This window comes from Diplotaxodon limnothrissa, linkage group LG7, assembly GCF_057381915.1.
Source record: "Diplotaxodon limnothrissa isolate DT_005_m linkage group LG7, D_limnothrissa_male_GT1.1, whole genome shotgun sequence".
Classification (NCBI taxonomy): Eukaryota; Metazoa; Chordata; class Actinopteri; order Cichliformes; family Cichlidae; genus Diplotaxodon; species Diplotaxodon limnothrissa.
Window position 1 is genome coordinate 70,618,693 of NC_140602.1, and position 26,170 is coordinate 70,644,862.

Here is a 26,170-nt window from a genome sequence, read left to right on the forward strand (position 1 = left end):
CACCGAGCTAACAGCCGATCACTCGGCATGTTTGTACTGTCGGCTCATGTTGCCTTCATGTTCCCAGGAGCACTCAGCTGACGACATCTAAAGACCTGCAGGCCGTTCGAGTCACATCTTCCTTAAACTAACAGCGTTTCATAAAGAGAACATCACAGCAGCAGCAGACACGGTGGTGTGATGGTCTGTGCTGCTCTGCTGCTTCAGGACAACTCGCTGTAACTGAGGGAATTCTGCTCTCTACCAGAAAACCCTGAAGGCAGCAGGACAATGATCAGGTCCTGCAGCACGTCCCCCTCCGATTGGCTCAAAGAACAAAATGAAGTTTTGGAAGTCTGGAATAAACTGCCTCAAAGGGGAGCCAAACCAGTACGATATGATCCAGGTGTAACAAAGATTTACAGGTGCGCGCGCTGATCTGTGTGTAACGTCTGAGGACTCACAAATGTGTTCATCCAAAGCCGAGTAAATTCAGACCTTTACAGTTAATGAAGTTCAGATCGTTAGCTTCAATAACGGCTCACAGATCCACAAACGTGAGCTGCGCTCAGGTCACGCTCTGTGTGGATCAGATCTGAAGGAGGAGGGCGGAGCGTCGTCCTCGGGGAACATTCTGGTTTCAGGTCTGTGTCATTCCTTCGTGCCGATCCAGTTTGTACCACAAGGTGGCGTCAGTGTTAGTGGGTCATCTTGTATTTACAGGACATTGTGGGAATATGAAAAAGAAATCAAAATAAACCGCGGGTGGGGGTTGCGCGCGCTCTGCAGCTGAAAATGCTTTCGGGTGCGCGCGCTCTCCTCTTCGCATGCGCAGGCTGGCGGCGCACGTCTCCATCCAGCAGTGCGCAGTAATTGAAATGGCGCATTTGGCCGCGGGCGGGTAATGCGTGATGGGACGCGTCATTCGGGAGGGGGCGGGACCTGCGGGATCTCACCTTCGTGCGCGCGCTGCCTCGGTGGGGTCGGGACTGTGACCTGGCCCCGGGGGGTCTGCGGGGCCCCGGGTGCTCTTCTGTCGGCCCTCCTCTCTGCTCCTCCTCAGTCTCTCCGGGACCGCAGCCCTGCCGCCGGGACGGAGCTCTCTCTCACGCCGCCCTCCATGTCCTCCGTGTCGGTCTCCTCTCAGGTGAGTGAGCGGGACGGGAGGGGGGCACAGGTGCTGCTGTGAGGCTCATTTATAAAGTTTTGGAGTTTATGACGTAAAACTAGAAATTCAGACGCGTTTCGGGGGAAGACACGCCGAGCTGCTCCGTTCTCGCCGCCAGACTCCATTAAAAAAACGTCCGATTTAAGTGTTCCGGGGTCCCGGTGACAAACAGCCACCACACCACACACCGTCGTGTTTTCCGTTGATTTCGTAGCACATTCTTCACGTCGGCACAAACAAATATTCTGACATTACAGAATGTTTCAGCGCAGTCGGAACCTTTGCCGGTAGCGCGTCTGCTTTCTGGCCATCCTTTAACGGCTGCTCCGCCGCTGTGGACGGACGTTATCTCCGTTATTTGTGGTTAAAGATAAGGTTCTCCAGAATTAACAGAGGGGTCGGTGAGGGTTCGTATCCAGATTTCACCAGAAGCCCGCACAGTGTGGAGAGGAGACCTTCACACAGGTCAGGAGACACCTGGCTTCGTTGGATTTGCGAGGATACGTTAAATGTTGGGTTTTTCTAAAGGAGCCTGGCGTATGTTGGTTTAAGTGCGAAAGTGGAAGGGCTTGATGTTCCGAACCCTAAAGTTCAAACACGTGGCCTCACGTGCAGGTCAATTCTTTATTTCAGGGTTTGATGAAAACCACGGACTGATCTCACGTCTGTTATTTCCCGATATTTGAACGCACCACTGCAGACAGGCAGGTGGGGGCGGGGCCCTACGCTGGTGTGACCCGAGGCAATGTTCACCTTTCATGCTCCATAGCCCAGGGGGCGGAAGATAAGGTTCTTCAGCGGCAGCAGCCACCCCCCAGGACACCTCCCACCCCGGCTCATTATAAATTTATCTGAACCAGAATAAAAATAATTGTAACAAAACTTATGCTTTGAGGGGGGAGGAGCCCCTGCCCCTTCATCAGCCGAGGTCAGAGGTCAGATTATAGATGCCGTTATTCTGAGAGCGCTCCATCGTCCTTGTCTTCCTCCTCCATCAGTTTGACTCTGCCTAGGTCAGAGAAACACTAGTTGGCGCTGTTCGTCTTCCAGCTGGCTCAGTAAACAGCAGCAGCAGAAGAAAACTAGGCATAGGTTTAACACGCAGCGAATCCCCTGCTGGTCGTGTAGGGCAGTGTTTCCCAACCTTTTGGAGCCACGGCACACCCCCAAACAAAAATGTCACAAAAAGCACATTGATCATTTCCCCCGCACTCCAGGCAGCGCAGAATTGACTTGGTTTGTCCCCAGTTTACCTTTTTTGCTTCCTTCTGACCACTGCTCATGCTGGGGCTTCACCTGGGTCGGAGTTTCCTCCAGGACCAGGTCACACTGACTACTTTTCCTTTGCAATTACTTATCTATTGCTGTTACGCGCTGTGTCATCTCACAGCATGACTATTATGTCATTTCTTTGTCTTCTTCTTTTTTACTGGCAGTTGGCGACCCATTGAATTAGAGCAGGTAGTTGTACTGCCCTCTAGTGGAAGAGAATGCCATTGTTCTGCCCGTTACTCACGCTGGTTGCTTAGAGTACTAATCAGGTGGAACCAGATAATCTTCCACGGCTCACCTGATCATTTCTCACGGCACACCTATGTCCCGCGCCCCAGTGATTGGGAAACGCTGGTGTAGGGGTACTGCTCATAGGCTGTACATAAAAGATGGAAGCTGCCACCTTACTTCACCTCTTGGTTCGTCGCTCTATGCAGTTCGAGCTGAGCGTTTTTGGCCTCGCCAGCTTGGAGTAGGGTTTTAACTTGACCCACAGGTCAGGATTTGAAGGGGCGGAGCCAGGGTTTAAAGGAGGTGGAGCTATAACAACTAATTCCCGACTGTATCAGATAAAGAAGGATTATTTTGAGCTGTGAATTATGCAAAGCTGCTGAAACAATCACTTAAGCGTTTTAAACTCAGCAGGACACACCTGGGTAAATCCAGGTGAAGCCTCTTCAAAATAAAACCGGTGTGTTCTGAATTTTGACCTGCTGTTATTTGTGATAGGAGGGACGGAGCTTGTCCAGGATGTCTCTGAGCCACTCACCTGTGTCGCCCATGACGACCCAAGGTATCCCGTCGCCCGCCCAGCTCACCAAGGCCAACGCCCCTGTCCACATCGACGTGGGCGGGCACATGTACACCAGCAGCCTGGCGACGCTCACCAAGTTCCCGGAGTCCAGGTGAGAGACATGAGCCTGGGGGAATACCTGGGTATGCAAGTATGTTTACTGAAGTGAGGTGAGGTTTCCAGGTCAGTAAACACAACCAGAGTTCATACATAAGGCGCACGGGATTATAAGGGGCTCTGTCGACTTTCAGAAAAATCAAAGGGTTGATTTTAAGTGCGCCGTATTTTCCAAACAACACGGTAATAACGACGGCCCGCTAGCATGCGCTACCAAAAATAGTGCTTTGTTGTGTATCTGACGGACGAAAGCTAAACCAGTTCCACACCAGTGAAGCTGCAGCATTTTTACAAACCAGTTCAGGTTCATCGTTTCATTCAACGATCCGCTTTCACTCTCCTCATTCTCCATCGCCGCCATGTGCGTATGAAAACAAAGGCACTGCACATGCACGTTTTACCCATATTCTATCGCCATGTTTCATTTTCTTATTGTTGCCCAACGTTATACCGGTAGTACCGTGAGCGGTATGATATGGCCCAGCCCTAACACCCACACAAGTGTGTCTGAGTCAGGCCAGTACCAGCAGGTATCTACAGCCAATCAGGCTCTGATGTGGAGTCTTTCTCCATTACCTGTATCCACCCACAGCGCAACCATCAAAAACACAATGGTTTCACTTCCTGCTTTAAAAAAATAATCATGGCCTGAAACAAAAACAGCCATAATAACGTGATTAATGCTAATGTGTGTGTGCTGTATGCTAATATTACTCTGTGGTATAAAATATTAACATTAGAATGAGAAACAGACCCATGGCGGGGCCTTCCCCTAATTATTAAGTTAAAGATGAAAAGGAGCATTTAATGGTGATGCGATGAATACAAACACCTGCAGCTGTTTAATGGCGGGAACAGGGAGTTTAATGATGGCGTGTTTGATCGCTCTTTGCTGTACCCGACCAAAGAGAGCGAGAGAAGGACAGAGGAGCTCTAATTTACTTTTGAAGGACAGAGGAGGCGACGAGGAGGCGAAGCTGATAAGAGGAGGAGGAGAAGAGATTCAGCCTGCAGAGACTCCACAAGAGCCTGACCACGGCTCAGAAATCCTCCAGCACACGTTACATGATCCTCCTCACTGAGCATGCTCAGACTGGGCTGGCTGTAGTGGATGGTAGAGCAGATCAGCTACTGACTGGAAGGTCGGTGGTTCGATCCTTGGCTTCCCCCAGTCTGCATGCCAAATATCCTCGGGCAAGATACTGACCCCAAGCTGCGTCCATTGGAGTGTGAACGTTGGTTAGATTGGGTGCATGTGGCGTGTTGTATAGAGCGCTTTGAGGACTCTGGCAGAGAGCGCTCTATAAGAATCAGTCCATTTACCATTACTCCTCCTCCTCACCCAGCACGCGCGGACTCCTCCTCCTCCTCCTCATCCTCATCCTCATCATCATCCTCCTCACCCAGCACGCGCATGGCTGCATGTTGTTGACCTTTGACCTCGGGCAGTCTGACATCAGACCGTGACCCCGGCTCGTGTCTCTGCAGGATCAGCCGGCTGTTCAGCGGTGCAGAGCCCATCGTGTTGGACAGTCTGAAGCAGCACTACTTCATCGACCGGGACGGCGACATCTTCCGCTACATCCTTAGTTTCCTGCGCACCTGCAAGCTGCTGCTTCCTGAAGACTTCCAGGTGAGCCCCTGCAGCAGCCGGCACAGGTGAACGCCTGTTCACGGTTCAGACCAGTTGCATTACTGATGATCTTTATATGGCTGCCCATCCGTGAGCCTGGGTCTTCCTGTTAAAAGGGAATTTTTCCACAGGCAGCGGTCCGCTTGTTGATTTCCTGTTATTGTGCGACCCTCAGCCTGAAGTATGAAGCTCGCTGAGGCACACGTGTGATTTGGTGCTACATTAACAAACCTGTAGCTGTATAACCCGTGAGCTTGGGCCAATCAGTGACCAGCAGAGCGTGAGAGGATCACATGCTGAGCAGAATCTAAATAAACTAAACCGAGACAACCGGCACGCGGTTTAGTTTATTTAGATTTCAGTTTCCATGGAAACAGCTAATGTTTATTTTACTTTCATGGTCAAATTTCACAAATGGGTAAAACAAACTCTGAGGAGACGTGAAGAGTTTGACTCAGAGATGATTGGTTCATACTGAGACTCGTTTTAGCTCGGACTCTGTAACACGCCGATGCGGCGGCGCAGACGAGTGTCTTTTACTAAATGAAAGCAGGAGGTGTGTGTTAGCAGCATACTGTTTCCTCTGATCTGTGTGTGTTGTTACTGAGACACCCGGCTCACAGTGAGTCAGACGGCCCGCGGACACACCGCCGCTTTACATAAACACACCCACCCCCACTTCCACCGGGGGGGGGGCTTCGATGCAGCAGGACGCCTGAGGCAGTGAGGGGAAAAACCACAAACCTCCATCTGAGTGTCAGACAGAGAAAATCAGAGGCAAGAGAATTAAGTGTGCTCGGGTTTTCAGAATAAAAGCACCAGTACAGCAGGAAGTGAAGGTCAGGAGAGTTGTCTTTTTTAAAGGGAAATAGGAAGGAAAGAATTAAAGGAAAGAAGAATTGGAGAGAGGATGTGATGTGGAGCTCCTCGTGCTGCTGGGATTCTTCTCTGTGATTGGTAGATTGATCCTACATGCTCCAGCTGTTGATCTGACAGTTTTCAAATACCACGCAGGAAACAGGTCGTCCATCATGAGGTCATGTAATCAGGCTGATCTGTAATTAGCTTATTATTTATATTGATCAGCTGATCGTTGTCATGTGACTCTGTCCTCAGGACTTGCCCCAGCTGTACGAGGAGGCTCGGTACTACCAGCTGACTCCGATGGTGCGCGAGCTGGAGCGCTGGCAGGCGGAGCGCGAGGCCCAGCGGACGGCGCCCTGCGAGTGTCTGGTGGTCCGCGTCACACCTGACCTGGGCGAGAGGATCGCGCTGAGCGGCGAGAAGGTCCTCATCGAGGAAATCTTCCCCGAGACCGGAGACGTGATGTGCAACTCTGTGAACGCCGGCTGGAACCAGGACCCAACCCATGTCATCCGTTTCCCTCTGAACGGGTACCTGAGGCTCAACTCTGTGCAGGTGAGTCCGCTCGCATCGCCAAACGTTCTCCACACGCCAGGAGCCGAGGAGAGGCGGGTCTCATCTGTGCCTCCGTGTCTCCCTGCAGGTCCTCGAGCGCCTCTTCCTGAAGGGCTTCGAAATCAAGGCGTCCTGCGGCGGCGGCGTCGACTCGTCCCAGTTCAGCGAGTACGTGCTGTGTCGCGACCTGCAGCACAGCCAGTCCGTCATCAGCACGCCAATCCGGATTAAGCAAGAGCCTCTGGACTAAAGAGCAGCGGTGACCGTGTCACCTGAGCACGCCGAGCACACCTGGAGCGGAGGCCTCAGGAGGCGGAGCTTGGCTGCCGTGTACATAATGGTTTTTCTAAGTGTCATTACATTTTTATAAAGTGCTGTTTGTATATTTAATGTGTTTGTAGCTCAGCTGTTGTTCTCATAAAAAGAAACCACACAAAGCTCCGCCCACTTTCTCCTTCTCTTTATTTCATTTTTTTTGCAAAGGTACAAACGACTGTAAAACGGCCCGGCGGGCCTCAGGTGCGAATACACAATGTAGGAAATATAAATAGTCCCAAAAATGGCGTCCTTCAGTTCATAGGGCTCTACGCCATCGCCACACAGACCGACATTAAAGCGTTAAAAACCTTCCGGAAACTTTCAAACTGCATTTCAACCACGAGGCTCGAGTCCAGTCGCACGCAGCCGCCGCCAGGAGGAGGAGCACTTCCTGTTTCACCTTAAAGGGACAGTCCGTCAGTCTACCTGCTGAGAGTCGTGACGTTCAGACCCCACCCCCTTCCAATGAAGCCACTCGTCATCAACATTTTTTCTAAAGAAACGACTTCATGAGGAAAAATGGTTTTTTTCCTCAAACGTGTAGAAAGTTGGAATTTTAGGCTACAGTTGCCCTACGGTAACCGCGGTAACCACAGTTGCTAGGGAAAATAAATAAATCTGCATTCTGCAGATGGCGCTGCATTCAAATCCTCGTGATCACGCGGCCGATGTTTTCCGAGCTGCATGGAAACCATGCCGGAAGTTGTAATAGTTCACCTTCAAAGTAAAAGCTTTGGCGTCACAGGCAACAAGATTTTAGCGCGTTTGCAGACAAGGTGCGTGTTCAGCGGGCGATCACAACAACAACGGGTGGTTACCAGGGCGTCAGTCTGCGTTAACAGGATATTTGTAATTTCATTATCTGAGAAAAGAATCAGCTGGTTAATCAAAACAAACTGGACATTGATTTTTCTAATCGATAAAAAGTTTTCAGGTTGTGAAATCTTGCTAGGTTTTGCGCTCGATTTGCCCGAAAACGCCACGACTTCACCGATCTGACCGTCCGGCTCTCACACAGATTTGTCTTAATGTTAAACTGTTCCTTTGACGAACACAACATCGTGAAAAGAAGCTCCTCCCATCACGTGACGGAACTGAGCCGAAGGATCTGAGCGCGATCAGAAAACTTTCAAAACAAAACAAAACGATGAGCCTGCGAGCCTGGCGTCCTGAGTGGGCCAACAGGAAATCTAAAGAGGTCGGGAAAGGTTTGACTCAAAGGCACCTGTTCAGGTACAGCGCTGGAGTCCGGAGGCGCTCGCCACCTCATCTCACAGGAGAAGCTCAGTGTCACGCTGCATGCCTGTCAGCTCAGCTCAGCTTTTTATGGCGTCACAGGAACACCACGTGAAACCGCGCGAGACGGTTCACGTGTTGATTGGCGGACTAATTGCGTGGAGTTGCAGCGGAGGAGTTGCTGTGGACGAAAGGTTTCTAAGAGGAAGAGAAACCACAGCAACCAGAAACATTGGCGAAGAACAAAAGGACCCAAAGTGGCGCCCTGACGAACTCCACGCTGAAGTAGAATTTGCTCAAATGAGTAACTAAGAGAATAATTACAGGTGATGTGGTGATGTTCCTCAAGTCAGCGGCTAGACACAACAGAGGAGATCTCCCACACAGCTTCTCGAGGTCCAGCTGGATTGTGGGTAATGGAGGGGGCGGACTTAATAAGGCAGTTTATTTCCTGGTCACATGACTTGAAACAGTATTCAACAGCAGTTTGTTCCAGACGTCACTGCTGGACTCAACTACAGGGGTAGGCGTGGCCACAGCTTCGATAGCATAACCCAGGCCGCGTTTCACACCCTGTTTTAAACTGCATCAACGAGCAGCCGAGCACCAAAACAGACCAGCCTTTCAGCCAATCACAATCTGTCCAATCAGCCTTGGATCTGGTTTCTGATTGGCCTGATCTGGATGAGAGCAGTGGAGTGCTCCGCTAACGGAAGGGCGAGCTGAGGCGGGATGTCCTTTTCTAAAAATAATCGTAAAAGCAGAGCTGAGCGTTGAAAGGTGCCGTAAGGACTGAAGACCAGAATCAAACACCTCCGCTGGAGGACTGGGGGCGAGGGGGGGCGGCTGCGGTGGCTCCCTCCTCACTTCAGCAGAGCCTTGTAGAGTATCAGGGAGCGAGCCGTGGGCCGATCGTGCTCCATACAGAAGATTAAGTCCCTGAGGTTAACTCGTGTGATGCGCTGGCGGGGCTGCTGGCGGGAGGAGCCGGCCACGGAGGAGCCGGCGGCTGAGCCCGAGGACACCTGGAGAGGAGGAAGGAGAGAGGAGGCAGTGAGCAGGAAACAAACATGGAAGGAAAAAACATCCTGATGAGCTAAAGCTGCACTTGCTGTGCGACCTCTGACACACCGTTTGTCTCGCGGTCTTAAAAAGTGCCTGAAGCACAGCGACCTTTGACCTCCATGTTTGGTGCATTTAGAGATGCCGGGTCTATGCCGAGGCTCCGCCCCATGTCTGCACAAGCTCTCCCACGCTGCTTTAATCCCTCGCTGGGTCCAGACCTGCTGCCGGGCCACACCTGCGTGCGGAGGGCGCGCCGGCAGCCGGAGGTCAGGTGACTCCCAGCCCTGCAGCGATTAGTCAAAGTACTGAGCAGCTGCTGCTCCAACATGCCCGTCGCAGCAGTTCCAGTCACACGGTCTAAGGTGAGCCAATCATATTCAAGCCCCCCCCCCCACGACCGAAAAGGCCCCAATAATCCAGAAAGGCCCTGAGCGATGGGTTCTCACAGAGCTGCAGGTATCTGCAGTCAGCTGATGGCGAACGTGATGGCGAGCTGCAGGCTGACCCGATTACCGAAGCCGACCAAGCTCATGTTGGCGAGGAATTCAGAGCGAGCTGCTCCTGAGGATGACGGATGCTCTTCCTCCCTCTGCTGGATGTTATATGAAGGAAGATGGACTTCCTGTTTCATTCAGAGCTGACAACGCCACAGTGACACCTGCGTGCACGCGTCTGCGACTCAGTCCTGTCAGCACATGTCACAGCGTCCGAGCGCTGCTCCCTCTCCGCTGGAAATTTCCAGCACAAAGAGATTTGTGTTGCCTCTTTCTAATCTGCCCTGGAGCTGCAGCAGTTTGCCCTTCAGCATCCACTGCAGGCCCGATCAGGCTTCAGCTGGGTCTGCCCGCCCCGGACCCGCCCCCACCACCTCAGGCTGTAGCCTGCTCTGAATGCACGCCTGCAGACGCCTTGTTTCACCAACAGGAAGCACAAACGCTTCCTTTCATTCGGCTTTGATCGCCTTCAGGCTCAGTTTGAACTCCTTTGTTTCTAACAGTGGGGCGCATTCGTGAGAACACCTGAGCAGGTGTCACGGCACAAACGCAGACTCTCCCAGCACCAACCACAGCTGCCCCGACACCGCCTCGCCCCACACGAATGCGACCTCTGTCCCTCAGCGGGCCGTCTAAGCTTGTACCATTAACACTGATGGTGTGTGAACTCACGCTCAGCGGGGGCTCAGGTAAAGGCTCCATCTACACCGACGCCCTGCGGGCTCGTGAACGCCCCTCAGGGTGACTACAGGAGCCACGGCGGTTCACTCTGCAGCGCTGCTGCCACACGGTAAGGTTTGAGCTTCTCATTGAGCTGACTCCTCTGAGCTCAGAGCGTCCACGAACACAAACGGCGTCTGATCCTAATGCAGGCTGAGCTCAGTGAGCTCGCGCCACACACTCCATCGCGTGGTCATTCCTCTCAACCTCCAATCAGGAGCTTCATTTCCTGAGAAAAGCACTGACAGCTGCAAACATCTGGAGCCCAACCCAGTTCATAAGCCAATAAGTTAACTCATTAGTCAAACGAGCATGGCGCCAGCACACCGTTACTAAAACATGAACACAGCAACTCCGACCGGAGTGCCTCGCCCCTGTTGCCCCGCCCCCACGCTTGCTGCCAGCTGCTCTGTATCTGCTAAACGAGCCCAGAAATGCTGGATTTCTCTGTAGGGGCTTGGCTTTGTCTGCGGCTGCTGGGGGGCCAGCCCCAGGCAGGACAGGATGGGCAGGGGGGCACCACCCACCCCCGCTGTCTCAGTTCATTTCAGAAATGAATGGCTGCCCCTGAGGGGAGGGGGAGGTGGCAGAGGGGGAAAGTCAGACCCTCACAGCCCCCAGGCACACACTGACCCCCTTCACTCAACTCTGCTCACATTCACAGCCTGAATTGAGGAGAGGGAGGGTCGTTATATACACGCGCGCTCTCTCGTGATTGGTCAGACACGCTGCAGGTTCTCCACTCTGTGCCATTAAAAGCGCAGCAGCAGAAGAAGTAAACCTACAGTTCCTCTGACGACCAGCGGAGGCAGCAGTGAGTCATCACCTATACGGGTGGATAAAGGTGGAGGTTGTTCAGTAATGTATTCAACTGGTCATGCAGGGGCTCTGAGCAGTAGCGCCCCATGATGCACAGCTGATTGGAAGAACAGCTGAGCTAGCAGCTGACATCATCACACATACACGATGATGATGATGATGATGTGGTTCCCTGCTGTGTTCTGTTTCTTACACCACCTCTGAGCTGGTGTCTTACCTCTGTGCCAGCTCCGCCCGGTGAGTCCAGCTTGCGTTTCTTGCGCGGGCCGATGGCGGCGAGCGCAGTGAGGTTGGCGTCTCTCTGTCGCATCTGAGCAAGCTCCTGCTGCTGCATCTGTGGGAACAATCAGAACATCAGGAATACTCACATGACTCAGTTTTTACACTTAATGAAGTCACAGACAGACAGACAGGCCCACAGACAGACAGACAGGCCCACAGACAGACAGACAGGCCCACAGACAGACAGACAGGCCCACAGACAGACAGGCGCACAGACAGGCGCGCGCACAGACAGACAGGCGCACAGACAGACAGGCGCACAGACAGACGCACAGACAGACAGGCGCACAGACAGGCCCACAGACAGGCCCACAGACAGACAGGCGCACAGACAGGCGCGCGCACAGACAGACGCACAGACAGACAGACAGGCGCACAGACAGACAGACAGGCGCACAGACAGACAGGCGCACAGACAGACAGGCCCACAGACAGACAGGCGCACAGACAGGCGCGCGCACAGACAGACAGGCGCACAGACAGACAGGCGCACAGACAGACAGGCCCACAGACAGACAGACAGGCCCACAGACAGACAGGCGCACAGACAGGCGCGCGCACAGACAGACAGGCGCACAGACAGACAGGCGCACAGACAGACAGGCGCACAGACAGACAGGCGCACAGACAGGCCCACAGACAGGCCCACAGACAGACAGACAGGCCCACAGACGCACAGACAGACAGACAGGCGCACAGACAGACAGACAGGCGCACAGACAGACAGGCGCACAGACAGACAGGCCCACAGACAGACAGACAGGCCCACAGACAGACAGGCGCACAGACAGACAGGCGCACAGACAGGCGCGCGCACAGACAGACAGGCGCACAGACAGACAGGCGCACAGACAGACAGACGCACAGACAGGCCCACAGACAGACAGGCGCACAGACAGACAGACAGGCCCACAGACAGACAGACGCACAGACAGGCGCACAGACAGACAGACAGGCGCACAGACAGACAGACAGGCCCACAGACAGGCCCACAGACAGACAGGCTCACAGACAGACGCACAGACAGACAGGCGCACAGACAGACAGACAGGCCCACAGACAGACAGACGCACAGACAGGCGCACAGACAGACAGGCGCACAGACAGACAGACAGGCCCACAGACAGACAGGCGCACAGACAGACAGACAGGCCCACAGACAGACAGACAGGCCCACAGACAGACAGGCGCGCGCACAGACAGACGCACAGACAGACAGACAGGCGCACAGACAGACAGACAGGCGCACAGACAGACAGGCGCGCAGACAGACAGGCGCACAGACAGACAGACAAACGCGCAGACAGGCCCACAGACAGACGCACAGACAGACAGACGCACAGACAGACAGGCGCACAGACAGACAGGCGCACAGACAGACAGGCGCACAGACAGACAGACAGGCGCACAGACAGACGCACAGACAGGCGCACAGACAGACAGACAAACGCGCAGACAGGCCCACAGACAGACGCACAGACAGACAGACAGGCCCACAGACAGACGCACAGACAGGCGCACAGACGCACAGACAGGCCCACAGACAGACAGACAGGCCCACAGACAGACAGACAGACAGACAGGCCCACAGACAGACACACAGACAGACGCACAGACAGACAGGTGTACCTCTTTAGCCTTCTGCTTGAGTCGAGCCTGTTCAGGGTCTTCTTGTCTGGCACGACTCTGGAAGTAAAAACAGAGTAGATGCATTAATCTGCTCATCTTCACCTGTCAGACATCGGCCCACAGCTCAGACATTATTAAAGTTTGGGGTCAAGGGAGCAGGTAACCTCGGTAATCGACACAAAGAGAATCCTGGGTGATGTTGCAACAGCATCCACGGGTGGAAATGATCACCTGCCCCAGGCCACCGTGGCGGGTTTAGATTGAACTCCTGACCTGTTGGGGCAGCAATGCACCACGTTGCTGCTAGTCTGCTTTATGCAATTATGTGATCCCAGCATGTGATGTCGTCAGACTGCATGTCACCGATTGGCTGGTCAGTAGCATCACTCGGTTCGTTCATGAAAATTCAAACCGCCATTTTTGAAAAGAACTGGTTACAAACAACAACAACGGTGTGTTCCCCGAGCGAAAAGCCACAGAGCGAGCAGCAGGTATATCGGCTTTGAAGCGCTCGTGTCGCGCGATGTTCTGACATGTTGCTATGACGACGATCATGCAGGTTAGGTAGTAAAGCATTGTGATGGAAAACCAGTCGATCCAAGTCAAGCCGTGGCGATCCATGGTGAGCCGATCCGAGTACTAATGGAGAAGGTTCTGGAAGGAGGGAAACGGTAACTTCAGGCGTGTGGCGTTACAGTTCTGGAGTTAAGTGGGCGGGCGAAAACAAAAACGCTGGTGTCCAAGGAAGAACCCAAAGTTAGACAGCGGAAAACGGAAGAGAAAATGGCGAGGCATTGACGAGCTCGTTTTGATGAGAGCAGCCAGTCAGTGGTTTGTTCCAACTGTCGGCAGCACGACTAAAAAACTGTGAAATTATCAACCACAAATGGTCTAAATGAGGAGGAGGAAAGCATCCTTCGAGGAATCACAGCTGCGCGGGGTTACATCAGTCTAAGTACATGCGGGACGAGGACCTATATGTTCTCCCCATCTTTTACCTACAGTCTGTTCTTTCAAATCAGAGTGTCTAAGCTCAGGCGGGGACAGAAGCACGAGCTATTAGTGTGAGCTCATCAGTGATGAGCAGAGAGACGCCTGAGGGCACACAGCGAAGCAGAGATCGTTACAGAAACAACCTTTTCTCTGTCAGAGAGGACAGAAGATCCAGGACCGCAAACAGAGCTCCTCAGTTTGGACTTCCTGCAGCAAACACACCTGAAATCTAACCTGCGTGCACGCTGAGGGTTAGACTGCGAGCCGCCGCCTTCATCCAGGCGGCTCACGCACTCATTTTAGAAACACGCCTGAGAGTGAAGGTGTGCTTTCACTGTGAGCTGTGATTAGTGGAAACTAGGGGTGGAGCTGAATTCGAATACGGTGTTCGGAAAGGCACGAATATCGCGTTTTTTACGAATAATTATTTCAAATAAATACTTTAAAAAATATTTGTATTCGGGAACAAGAAAAACTTTATATCAAAAAGCTGAGTTTCCTCATGAGACTGCAGCGCATGAGTGCACGAGCGAGTGACGTGTGGGCTGCTCCACAGCAACAGAGAGGCTCGGCTGAACTGCATCACTGGTTTTGTTGAATAGATTTTTGTTCTACCTTAACTGGTTTCCGGAGGCAGTTTATAAGTTTCGCGAGGATCTGAAGATTAATCAATTACGCTGCATTATTGACGTCTGCACAGGTGCTCTCGTGTTCGCTCTGTTTACGCAGCTGTTAGCGCGACATTTAGACCAGCGGTCCCCACCCCCGGCCATGCACCGGTACCTGTCCGTGAGCCTTTTGGTACCAGGCCGCGAGTGTTGAGGTTCAGGTGTGAAATTTACGGTTTTCAGGGTTTTATCGTTAATATTTATTGTTTTGATCGTTACCTCAGTTTCTCTGTCTTTTGCCGTGTGTTATCAATAAATTTTATTTGGTACCAGTACTGGTTTTATTTTGCTGCATTTATCCGCAACACCTTAAAGGCCGGTCCGTAAAAATATTGTCGGACATAAACCGGTCTGTGGTGCAAAAAAGGTTGGGGACTGGATTTGGACAACAGGCTGTTGACAGAGTAACGTTAAAGTTCGGTTTAAAAGGTTAAAACAACGCTTGTGTAGTTGTGTCGAATTGTATGCACTTGTGGGAGTTATACAGTGGGGCAAAAAAGTATTTAGTCAGCCACCGATTGTGCAAGTTCCCCCACCTAAAATGATGACAGAGGTCAGTAATTTGCACCAGAGGTACACTTCAACTGTGAGAGACAGAATGTGGAAAAAAAATCCATGAATCCACATGGTAGGATTTGTAAAGAATTTATTGGTAAATCAGGGTGGAAAATAAGTATTTGGTCAATAACAAAAATACAACTCAATACTTTGTAACATAACCTTTGTTGGCAATAACAGAGGTCAAACGTTTACTATAGGTCTTTACCAGGTTTGCACACACAGTAGCTGGTATTTTGGCCCATTCCTCCATGCAGATCTTCTCGAGAGCAGTGATGTTTTGGGGCTGTCGCCGAGCAACACGGACTTTCAAGTCCCGCCACAGATTTTCTATGGGGTTGAGGTCTGGAGACTGGCTAGGCCACTCCAGGACTTTCAAATGCTTCTTACGGAGCCACTCCTTTGTTGCCCGGGCGGTGTGTTTTGGATCATTGTCATGTTGGAAGACCCAGCCTCGTTTCATCTTCAAAGTTCTCACTGATGGAAGGAGGTTTTGGCTCAAAATCTCACGATACATGGCCCCATTCATTCTGTCCTTAACACGGATCAGTCGTCCTGTCCCCTTGGCAGAAAAACAGCCCCATAGCATGATGTTTCCACCCCCATGCTTCACAGTAGGTATGGTGTTCTTGGGATGCAACTCAGTATTCTTCTTCCTCCAAACACGACGAGTTGAGTTTATACCAAAAAGTTCTACTTTGGTTTCATCTGACCACATGACATTCTCCCAATCCTCTGCTGTATCATCCATGTGCTCTCTGGCAAACTTCAGACGGGCCTGGACATGCACTGGCTTCAGCAGCGGAACACGTCTGGCACTGCGGGATTTGATTCCCTGCCGTTGTAGTGTGTTACTGATGGTGACCTTTGTTACTTTGGTCCCAGCTCTCTGCAGGTCATTCACCAGGTCCCCCCGTGTGGTTCTGGGATCTTTGCTCACCGTTCTCATGATCATTTTGACCCCACGGGATGAGATCTTGCGTGGAGCCCCAGATCGAGGGAGATTATCAGTGGTCTTGTATGTCTTCCATTTTCTGATGATTGCTCCCACAGTTGATTTTTTCACACCAAGCTGCTTGCCTATTGTAGATTCACTCTTCCCAGTCTGGTGCAGGTCTACAATACTTTTCCTGGTGTCCTTCGAAAGCTCTTTGGTCTTGGCCATGGCGGAGTTTGGAGTCTGACTGTTTGAGGCTGTGGACAGGTGTCTTTTATACAGATGATGAGTTCAAACAGGTGCCATTCATACAGGTAACGAGTGGGGGACAGAAAAGCTTCTTACAGAAGACGTTACAGGTCTGTGAGAGCCAGAGATTTTCCTTGTTTGAGGTGACCAAATACTTATTTTCCACCCTGATTTACCAATAAATTCTTTACAAATCCTACCATGTGGATTCATGGATTTTTCTTTTCACATTCTGTCTCTCACAGTTGAAGTGTACCTCTGGTGCAAATTACTGACCTCTGTCATCATTTTAAGTGGGGGAACTTGCACAATCGGTGGCTGACTAAATACTTTTTTGCCCCACTGTATGTACGTTTATGTTAGTCTTTTGCAGACAGCAAGACGTAGGCTATAGGCTAGTTAACCTTAGCAGAGGTTCCCGTTGTCCATTCACTACTTACTATAACATTAATTAGAAGTGTAATGCAAAAAAATGGATTTTTACTCGAATACAAATACTTCCCCCCCCTCAACAGATACAAATACCGGCTGCTTTGCACATCTCTAGTGGAAGCACTGATCACTAGGCAGGCCCATAAAAACACAATTTGATTTCACGTCCACGAAATTATAACCTTTAGAGAAACATGAGCTTTCTTGGTGAGTTTTTCCACACAAACATCACACGTGGAGTTCCACAGGGCTCAGATGTGGGTCCTCTGCTGGTGGACATTCACAGACACACACATCTATCCAACGTCTCCGTCATTGCAGCTCTTTATACGTTGGCTCTGATCTGACTTCGCTGCATGCAAGCTGTTTGTTTTTAAGAGTCTCGATGGACCAGCTTACTTAGCAGATCTTCTGAAACCATATAATCCTGCGGGCGCTGAGGTCCACCAACCAGCTGCTCCTGCAGATTTAACAGCCTTCCCATTGGCTCCTGATCTTTAGAACCTGTCTGGTCTCTCAGAAGCAGAAGCCCGGCCTTTTATACAATTGCAGTTTGATTTACTTGTTTCATTTTGTGTTTAGTTTAGTGATCGTTTCTACTTAGTGTATATTTGATATAACTTTGCATAAAATGTGTTACATCAGGATGGGGAACAGGAAGCTGGTCCTCTTCAAACTCAGCTTCTTTCAAAAACATTTCATTTTAAACTGAACTCTTCAGAAAGGTGAACGCAGAAACGTGTCCGTACCTTGGCGGCCTTCAGCAGCATCTCTCTCTCCTGCTCGTCTTTCCTCTGTTTCTCCAAACGCTCCAACTGCTCGAAGAAACGCAGCTGAGAGCGAACGTCCGACGTCTGCTCGTAGCGCTCTTCATCCTGATGGGGGGGGACTCCATTTAAATATCTGCTAATTTAACATCAGCCTGCGCAGCTCAACGGTAACAGCAGATCTACAGCGGAGTCGTCCAGAAACAGCCCGACGGCGGCTCGATCTAAACGCAGGTGAGGCACGCTGCGAGCGTTCTTACCTTCCCGCCGTCCGTGCGGTGCTGCGCGATGGCCGAAACCTTCTCCAGCAGGGTGCGCAGCCGGGACTGCGTGGCGTGGGAAACCAGGTTCACCACTTCTGGCGGGACCTCGCTGACGCCAAACTTCTTAGCTGAGGACGAGAAAACAGAGATCATCAGGACGGGACGCCGCTGCACGTCAGCAGGTGGTTTCTGCAGGTCGATCATCCCGGCTTCATTTCCTTTCTGAATTCGTCTTCATCAGCGCCTACAGTTCTCCTCCTGTCCTCGAACTAGTTTTAGACTCCTCCCTGCATCCTTCACTAAGAACAGCCGACAGAGGAGGAGGAGGTCCCGACTGACTCAGCTGACCTTTGAGGCTGAAGGTGAAACAGGCTTTCAGGCGTGATACCTGAGCAGGTACAGGAGAATCAGGAGACCCGCTGATTTGCTGAGTTTTCACACTGACCTGTGTCCAGGATGCGGCGGAGCAGCAGGCCGCTCGGCAGGAAGGCCTCGTCTTTACACGAGCGGATCTTTGTGCCCACGAGCTCCGAGCTGGTGGCGAGGATTCGGGCGTTCTCCTCATTGAGATTGACGCCAGCCATCGAAGCCACGTCGTTGATGTCGTCGTCATCTCTGCGGGTTAAGAAAAGGAAAGCGGGAAGGTTAGGGATGTCGAGGCTGAGGAAGAACGTGTCAGAGCTCAGGTCCACACTGCGAATGAAGCACAGCAGCGTTCCCCAATCTCATTGGCCCAAAGATGAAGTCACTTCCTGTTTTTTTAAACGCACACACTTATTTTTTATTGCAGTGTATTAAAATATGTTCCTCTCACACCTACACTCAGCTTTGCTCGCTGTGGGCACACACTGCCCCCTGCTGCCTCATCTGTGAACTACGCTTCCAACAGGAAGTGGTGACTAGTCTTTTTTTTCTGTTGGAGCCTTCGCCGGGTCAGAGTAACACTCCGGCTCATCGCAACCCCTCTGACCCAAATCAGGAACCAGTCAGAGCCAGAGACGCTGGACAGTCACTTCCTGCTGTCACAGGTCACGCGTGCTTCATCATCGTGACCTGTGCTCACAGAGGCCCAACCTTAAGAACGCTAACCTTCTCCAGACTGATCCGACACGGTCAGGTGTTCTCAGCTCATGTTTTTAAATGAATGTCACTTGTGCCGTTTCAGGTGAGGCGACCCTCGACCGTCCTCAGTAAAGCCGACCTGTGTGACTGAAACAGCTGTTCTGCACTTCCTGTTTTGATGCTTGTTTTTTGGCGCTCCGGGGCCTCCGTATCTCTGTTCGACCTCCGGGACTAGTGTATCCATCGTTCCGTGTCCATTGTTAGTTTACAGGTGTCACAGAAGCTTTTTACTTTTTAAATAACGTTTTGCTCACCTGAACGTCCCGCCCCCTGGATCGCTCAGCTTCTTCTGATTGGCCTGAGCTGCAAGGTTCACAGGGCTTTTGCTGATGATGGTTGTGGGTCCTCTCACCTGCAGCGTAGCTGAAAAGGGAAAAAAGCATGCTTATTAAAAAAATAAAAAAGCTCCTCCCACCAGCTGTGAAACAGGCCTGATAACCCTGCGGTCTGCTGCCACCTGGTGGTGGCGCTTGCTGCTTTTTTTTAACCTTTAAAACAGCCGATTTATTTAAAACTGAGCAGCTTAAGCTGCGGGAGGCTCCGCCCCTTAAAACAAAAGTGACTCTCCAGGTGCGCCGAGCAGCTCGACAAACTCACCCTGAGGTCTGAAGACAATCGGCGCCCGAGCCTGCACGGTCTGCACTCCAGGTCTGCACACAGGCTGCAGGAGAGCATCATGACATCATCATTACATCATCATCACAGAGGGCTGAGCCTCAGACTTCCTCTGAGGGGTCAGCGTTCACTTGTTTGTTGACGGCGAGTGGCGTGCTCACGGTTACCCGCAGCGCTCCGGTGAGGACGTTAGAGTCCGAATAAACGAGTCTGACGCAGGTTTGCAGCTGGAGCGTTTTTCCAAATTAAAACATCCAAAATATTTTCATATTTACAAGGTCAAAGGTTACAAAAGTCTTTTTGTTGACCTGTAACCTGACGATTCTTACCAGAGCCGCCGTGCCGATGGGTGCGTTCAGACGGACGGTGCCGCCGGCCGGGTTGACGGGCAGCCGCGGCCTGATGGTGGCGGCGGTGACTGAGCCAGGGGTGGCCGGAGGCGTGACCACGGCGCCGGGGGGTGCAGTCATCAGAGACTGCTGGCTGTTGAGCAGCGTCTGCCGCAGAGCGGGGAGGCTTTTCTGTGGAGACACACACGCTTAACACCTGCAGTAACACCTGCAGTATTCGCAGTACTACAGCCGTACCTTGAGGAAGGGGATGAGGTAGGGTTGTGGCGAGGACTTCAGCTCGGCCTGCAGCCGAGTGGTGAACTCCTCGGGCTCGATTTTGGCGTCCTGAAAACATGAAGACGGCATCGTACGATCACATGACCCCATAGGTCCAATCAGGCGGCAGTGAGCAGGAGGAGGAGCTACTTACGAGCAGGTCCTGCACCAGGGCTTTCACGTTCTTCGAGGTATCCGGCGAGGGCGAGTTGTGGGACGCCAGCTTGATGAGCGTGGCGAGGAAGTTCTTGCATTTCTTTACGTTTTCCTGCATTTCCTGTTGAGGACGACAGAGGGTCAGAGACAGGAAGTGCCTCCATCACAGCAGCCCAAACCTGCCGGATACACCTGAACCCACCTGGGACACCACGGTGACTCTGGTGGCGGGCGAGGCTGCGGGCGCCGGTGTGCCGGTCATGGGGGTGGACGGCACACCGGCAGGTTTGGCGACAGGCGTCCCCCCCGTCGTGATCACCGTCGGCGTCTTCTGGGGGGTCGTCATCTTCACCGATACCGGCGTGATGCTGGGCGCCACTGCGAGCGCCTTCTGTAAAGCAACAGAAAACAGACAAGTCACATGACCACCATCAGGCTGACCTCATGTGACACACGCCGCCGCGTTCGCTCTAAATAAAGACCTGGTGTGAAGATGGCGGTCTGATAAGTTTTAAAAGTTTAGAGCTCAGGTGTGGAAGGTGAGGCGGGGTCTAACACGTCTGTCGCCTTCATCACAGGCTAGCGACCACCAGTGTTGGGAAGGTTACTTTTAAAATGTATTCCATTACAGAATACAGATTACATGCCCCAAAATGTATTCTGTAACGTATTCCGTTACGTTACTCAATGACAGTAACGTATTCTGAATACTTTGGATTACTTAATATATTATCATGCTTTTTACAACAACGTGAATGTACTATTGCTGTGTGATTTATTACTATTACTGAAGGTCCGCGACTCCGAACTGTAGTAAAGGGACCTCTGACTAATACGGCGGGGTCCCTGTCGGCTCGTAGCCGAAAAATAGCTTTACTTTGTTGTGTGGGTCAACTTTGCTAGCAGAGACAGAGAGAGGCGTTGAAAGGCTCCAACAGAACTTATTGTTTCAGAGGAAAACACGAACACGGTGTACAGTCGAGTCTTAATAGCTTACTTACAGCTGGGCTCGTCAGGCACTCTTCTTGGCTGCAGTGGTTATTATTATATTTACATGCTTCCAGCTCCCGTTTTTCCTCGATGACAACTCGTACCTTTCCACTCCCCTTTTTCTCCCTCCTCGCGCTCACAGACCCATAACGTGTATGGCAGTCCATTCTCCCTGCAGCACGGACTACACTGCCCATGATGCTACATTCTTTAGAGCTATGCTTGTAGCATTCTGCCTGTTAGCTTAGCACAACAACAACAACAGCGAAAAGGCGCTCTCTCACCCAGGAAACACACAGTCGCAGAGAGAGAGAGAGCGTCGCCCTGTAACCATGGCAACCGTAACGCTGCCGCCTGGAACAACAGAACGTAGCTGTCAAACAAAACCCAAACAGTCCTGACAATATGAAACAGGAAAGTACCGCCGTGTAATCCATTTATTTCAACAAAGTAACTGTATTCTGAATACCACCTTTTTAAACGGTAACTGTAACGAAATACAGTTACTCATATTTTGTCTTTGAAATACGTAACGGCGGTACATGTATTCCGTTACTCCCCAACACTGGCGACCACACAGTTTGACCCACAGCCGTGTGGTACCTGTGGGTACCTGTTACTACAACCTGATTAGTAACAGGTACAACCCCACGCACGCTGAGGCGGTACTAACTGTTAATGGAGCGTTAGAGACTGGTGGAAAAGAGGCTTAAAATAACCATCAGGTGTCACATGACGTGCTGCCAGCAGGAAACACACCTGCACTGCGGCAGTCGTGGAGGGAGGCTGAATCATTCTGGTCTGAGTAGGTGTGGCCAGGCGGACGGTCTGAGGGGTGCCCGGTGCCTGCCGACAGCAGGGAGGAGGGGAAAAAACAAACCGCACCATCAGGTAACATCAGTTCCACCAATCACAAACAAGCACTACAGAAGGACTTCCTTTTTAATTCATTAAAGCCCCTCCCCAGAGCTTTAAAAGGGGAGGGGCTTGACTTCTAACATAAGATAAACTTTATTAATCCCTCGGGTGGGTTCCTCTGGGAGATTCGGTTTCCAATAGCAACACCGACAGAAGTTACAGAACGTGAGCAGAAGATTATCTATACACACATATGTAAAGAAAATATACGAAAGGGATCAAAAGAATAAATAGAATAAGAATACAAGGGCATTGAAGTCTATTGCACCGCTGACTGTTAACAAAAAGTATTGCACAGTGAAGTGAAGAGGCTCTACAGCTTAGCTGTTCCCCCTCCTTTGGCCTCCTTTGGCCTCCTTTGGCCTCCTTTGGCCTCCTTTGGCCTCCGTTCTGGCTGCAGCAGTAAATAAACTGAAAAGTAGGGCTGGGTATCGATTCCGATTCACGAGGTCCCGATTTGATCGATTCGAATCAGGGAAATTTTGTCTCAGACAGTCAGAAATATTATAATTCTGATCATTTATCAGCACATATTCATATTTTTACAGCTTGTCAGACTTTATCAGAGGTGTGAGCATCACAGCAGAGGCCTTTGTGTCAAAGTAAGTGAGCAACACACAAACACATGAAGGAGATTTTCCTGTTCTGGCGTTTTATAGCAGACAACCTTAAAATATTCTGCAGTCGATCAAACACAGAAGAAAACCATGAATCAACATATAAACATGACCTGATGCTGCTGAAGTGAAGCAAAGTTACAGGATTAGAGACACAGCATTTTAAAAAGTTTACATTTGTTCAGTATTGAACAGCAGAAATTACGCTTCCTTGTCAGAGGTCAGTTAAATTAAATTAAATAAAGCACAGCGGCCGACAGCGCTGTGAACAACGGGTGACTGGTGCACAATAATGCAGAAAACAGATTTATAGAGGGGAAACTGTTCTTGAAGTACAGAGAGAGAGCTGTGCAGGAAGTGTGACTTTCTCGTGGTGGAAGCAAAACATCCAAAGTCAGAGTGAGTCCATGACGATGTTTATGTGATGCGGAGTTTGGATCTGCAGCTGGTTCAGTGAAGTTTGGTTGGAGAGACAAAACTACCGCTTCAGAATCGAGCCCAAAAAAGGACGTAAACACAAAGGGCGGACCCCCCGACGCATCAGAATCTGTGAGCTGTCGGCTTTCTCACCTGATGGCACGTACACGGGCACGCCGTTGGGGCTAAACGCCGACAGCTGACTGATTCTGATGCGTCGGGGGGTCCGCCCTTTGTGTTTACGTCTCTGTGCAGAATCGTGTTCCTGCTCGCATTTACTGTTTTAGCTGTTTGGTGGTTGTAGAAATGTTGTGAGGTTTAACCTGAGATTCTGGCGTTTCGGGCAAAATCAATATATTTAAAAATCGATTCAGGATTTGAATGAATCGATATCGCCTCATTCAAGCTAGAATTGATTATTGATTATTGAAACCCACCCCTACTGAAGAACTTGCCTGTGATTGGTCAAGCTCATCAGATTGGGAGTATGACAGTGAAACAAAAATTAAATGTGAAGTAAAAAACTCTCGCACCTGCATTGTGTGGGCGGAGCTTACCGTGGGGGCAGTGCTCACCCGGATGGTGGTGGCGGCCGTCGGCGTGGCGGGTCTCTGCGTGATGCTCGTCACCGCCTGGCTCTGCTGCGTCTTGGCCTGAGCCTGAGCGAGGACCTGCTGGGGGACCATGACCAGCTGACCCGTCTCAGTCCGGACCAGAACCATACCTGCAGGGGGAGGAGGAGGGGGCAGGTCAGGACATTTACTGTAAACTGAGCACTTACTACGCCTGAACGCAACACCTGACTCTTCACTTCCTGTCTCAGCTCTCACCTTTGACCAACCCACACAATCAATCGTTCTCAACAATCTGCTGAATATGGTCACGTGACCCCGAGGAGCTGGAGACTCGAGCTAGTCCACTGATCAGAATCCTTTATTGATCACTGCTGTGGTCGCTGTGGCTCACACAGCAGGAGCAGGAACTCAAACAGAGCCAACCTCAGTCTGACAATCTGCCTGCTGATCAGATTATTGATTTAACATTCACACAACAAAAACCTCAAAGCTGCAACTATGAAACGTTCAGATTAGTCGATTAATCAGTCATAAACTGATCAGCAGCTGATCACTTCATCGATAGCCTTCCATCAGAGGCTGCCAGCTCTCAGCAGATCAGTTACTGAACAGAATCAGGTCCTCCTCAAAGGGACGATCGATCACTGATCGGCTCACAGATCAGCTGGGAGACTGTGGGTCACCTGGTGTGTGTGTGTGTGTGTGTGTGTGTGTGTGTGTGTGTGTGTGTGTGTGTCCTCACCTTGGGGCATGGTGAAGCCCTGGGGCAGCTGGATGGTGGTCTGCTGCTGGGGCCGGACAGCCAGCGAGGGTTGCGAAGTAGCGACCCGGGTGGTGGCGGCCACCAGCCCGGGTCTCTGCTGCGGGATGGAGGTGGCCACCACGGCCGGTCCGGGCGGCCTCACCACGGCCACGGCGGGCTGGGACACCCCGTTGACTGCGGGTTTAGCCCCGGGGGAGGGTGACGTGCTGGTCCCGGTCTGAGGGTGGCTGATGGGGGCCTGGACTGGGGAGGGGGTGCCGGTCAGTATGACCGAGCTTCCGGTGGCGGGCTGGCTGGGCATGAGCACCTTGGCGTGCATGAGAGGGTTGTTGTGGTTCACGACCTGAGAGGCGGAGGCGGCGGGGGCTGCCGGCGGGCCGCCCTGCGGGTCGAGCCCGTTCTGGGCCGCCGGGCTGGGGAGCCTCTGCAGGACCGCGGAGGGGGAGCCCCCGGAGTGCTGAGGTACGGGGAAGCCGGGCTGTGAAGTCGCGGGGCCGGCCCCGGCGGTCGCAGGAACACCGGGAGAGCTCACCAACTTGGCGGCTCCGGTACCGCCGTTCACGCTCTGCAGTCCGGGCGGAGAGCTCCTGACCGCCTCCGCAGCGCTCGGACCCGGGACCGCAGCCCGGGGGAAGCTAGCGCCGGCGGCCGGAGCGCCGAGAGGTCCCGGTCCCGGAGAACCGGCGGGCGGAGGCGGTCCGACCGCGGCCAGGCTGGCTCCCGCGGGCCCGGCGGAGGTAGACGAGGGCAGCGGTGCGGCGGACGGCGGCTCGCTTGCGGCGGGCTCCGGGGTCAGCACCGCTCCGGGATGTCCTTGTTGCGGCTGCTCCGCGGACTCCGCTCCGCGCACTTTCCCTGAGAAGTGGCCCGCGGCCGACGGAGCCGCGTCTCGTTTCCCGGCGGAAAACGGAGGCGCGGGAGGCTTTCGGTCGCCTAGCTGAGATTCCAGAGAACCGACCAGGTCGCTCACCGCCTTCTCGTCCACCTCATTGAAGAGCATGTCCTCCAGTGGGTCGGAGGCTCCCGCCATCTTTGATGCTGGACCGTTGTGCAAATCGTATTTTAGAATGTACGCATGCGCCGAGGATCCGGCTCGCTTCCGAGCATAGAGATAGGAGAGGCAGATTTTCCATTAGAGCCGCAGCTCTTTGTGTACAGGTGAGTTCGCAGGTGAGGGCAGAGTCCAGCCACTCAAAACTTTATTTGAACACAGGTTCCGTTCCGTTCAATTCAGCCAACGAGGACAAAGAGGCTTCGTATATAACCCGTAAAAACAAAAGTGGAGTAAAAGAAAACAAAAGGATCCAGGAGAAACCTGATCAGATTCTATCTATCAATCAGATTTCTCAATAATCTGGTCAATAAATCCTGCTGATTTTATTCCACACATGTTTACATCTGTGAACTGTCACAATCCACCACTTCAACAGAGCCACACGGTCCTTCCTGCTTCCAGCTCTAAAGCTTCCGTTTTTTAGAGGTGGGCGAGGAGCTTCGGAGGCAGCTGAGATAGTTCGGGAGGATATTTCCTAGAGGTTAAAGACATCTGACCTGGGAAGAGCTCCCAGGAGAAGGTGG

General features: G+C 52.0%; 2 protein-coding genes across 2 annotated transcripts; one reads left to right on the plus strand and one right to left on the minus strand.

Moving 5' to 3' along the window:
- The first annotated feature begins 883 nt into the window (after positions 1 to 883).
- Positions 884 to 6,804, plus strand: LOC146629783 (BTB/POZ domain-containing protein kctd15-like). Its single transcript, XM_085360230.1, has 5 exons — positions 884 to 1,126; positions 3,149 to 3,324; positions 4,818 to 4,962; positions 6,079 to 6,381; positions 6,470 to 6,804. The coding sequence occupies exons 1-5, from the start codon at positions 884 to 886 to the stop codon at positions 6,629 to 6,631; spliced, it is 1,029 nt and encodes a 342-aa protein (XP_085216356.1). The 3' UTR covers positions 6,632 to 6,804.
- A 27-nt stretch (positions 6,805 to 6,831) lies between these two features.
- Positions 6,832 to 25,673, minus strand: LOC146629784 (transcription initiation factor TFIID subunit 4-like). The gene is made up of 15 exons (XM_085360231.1): positions 24,572 to 25,673; positions 23,812 to 23,978; positions 22,062 to 22,148; positions 20,515 to 20,703; positions 20,311 to 20,433; positions 20,136 to 20,225; positions 19,878 to 20,069; positions 19,531 to 19,594; positions 19,188 to 19,296; positions 18,257 to 18,426; positions 17,809 to 17,939; positions 17,531 to 17,656; positions 12,945 to 13,001; positions 11,251 to 11,367; positions 6,832 to 8,960 (listed from the first exon to the last, which is right to left on the minus strand). Exons 1-15 carry the CDS (start codon positions 25,620 to 25,622, stop codon positions 8,799 to 8,801), a joined length of 2,835 nt encoding a protein of 944 aa, XP_085216357.1. The 5' UTR covers positions 25,623 to 25,673; the 3' UTR covers positions 6,832 to 8,798.
- Positions 25,674 to 26,170: the final 497 nt, after the last annotated feature.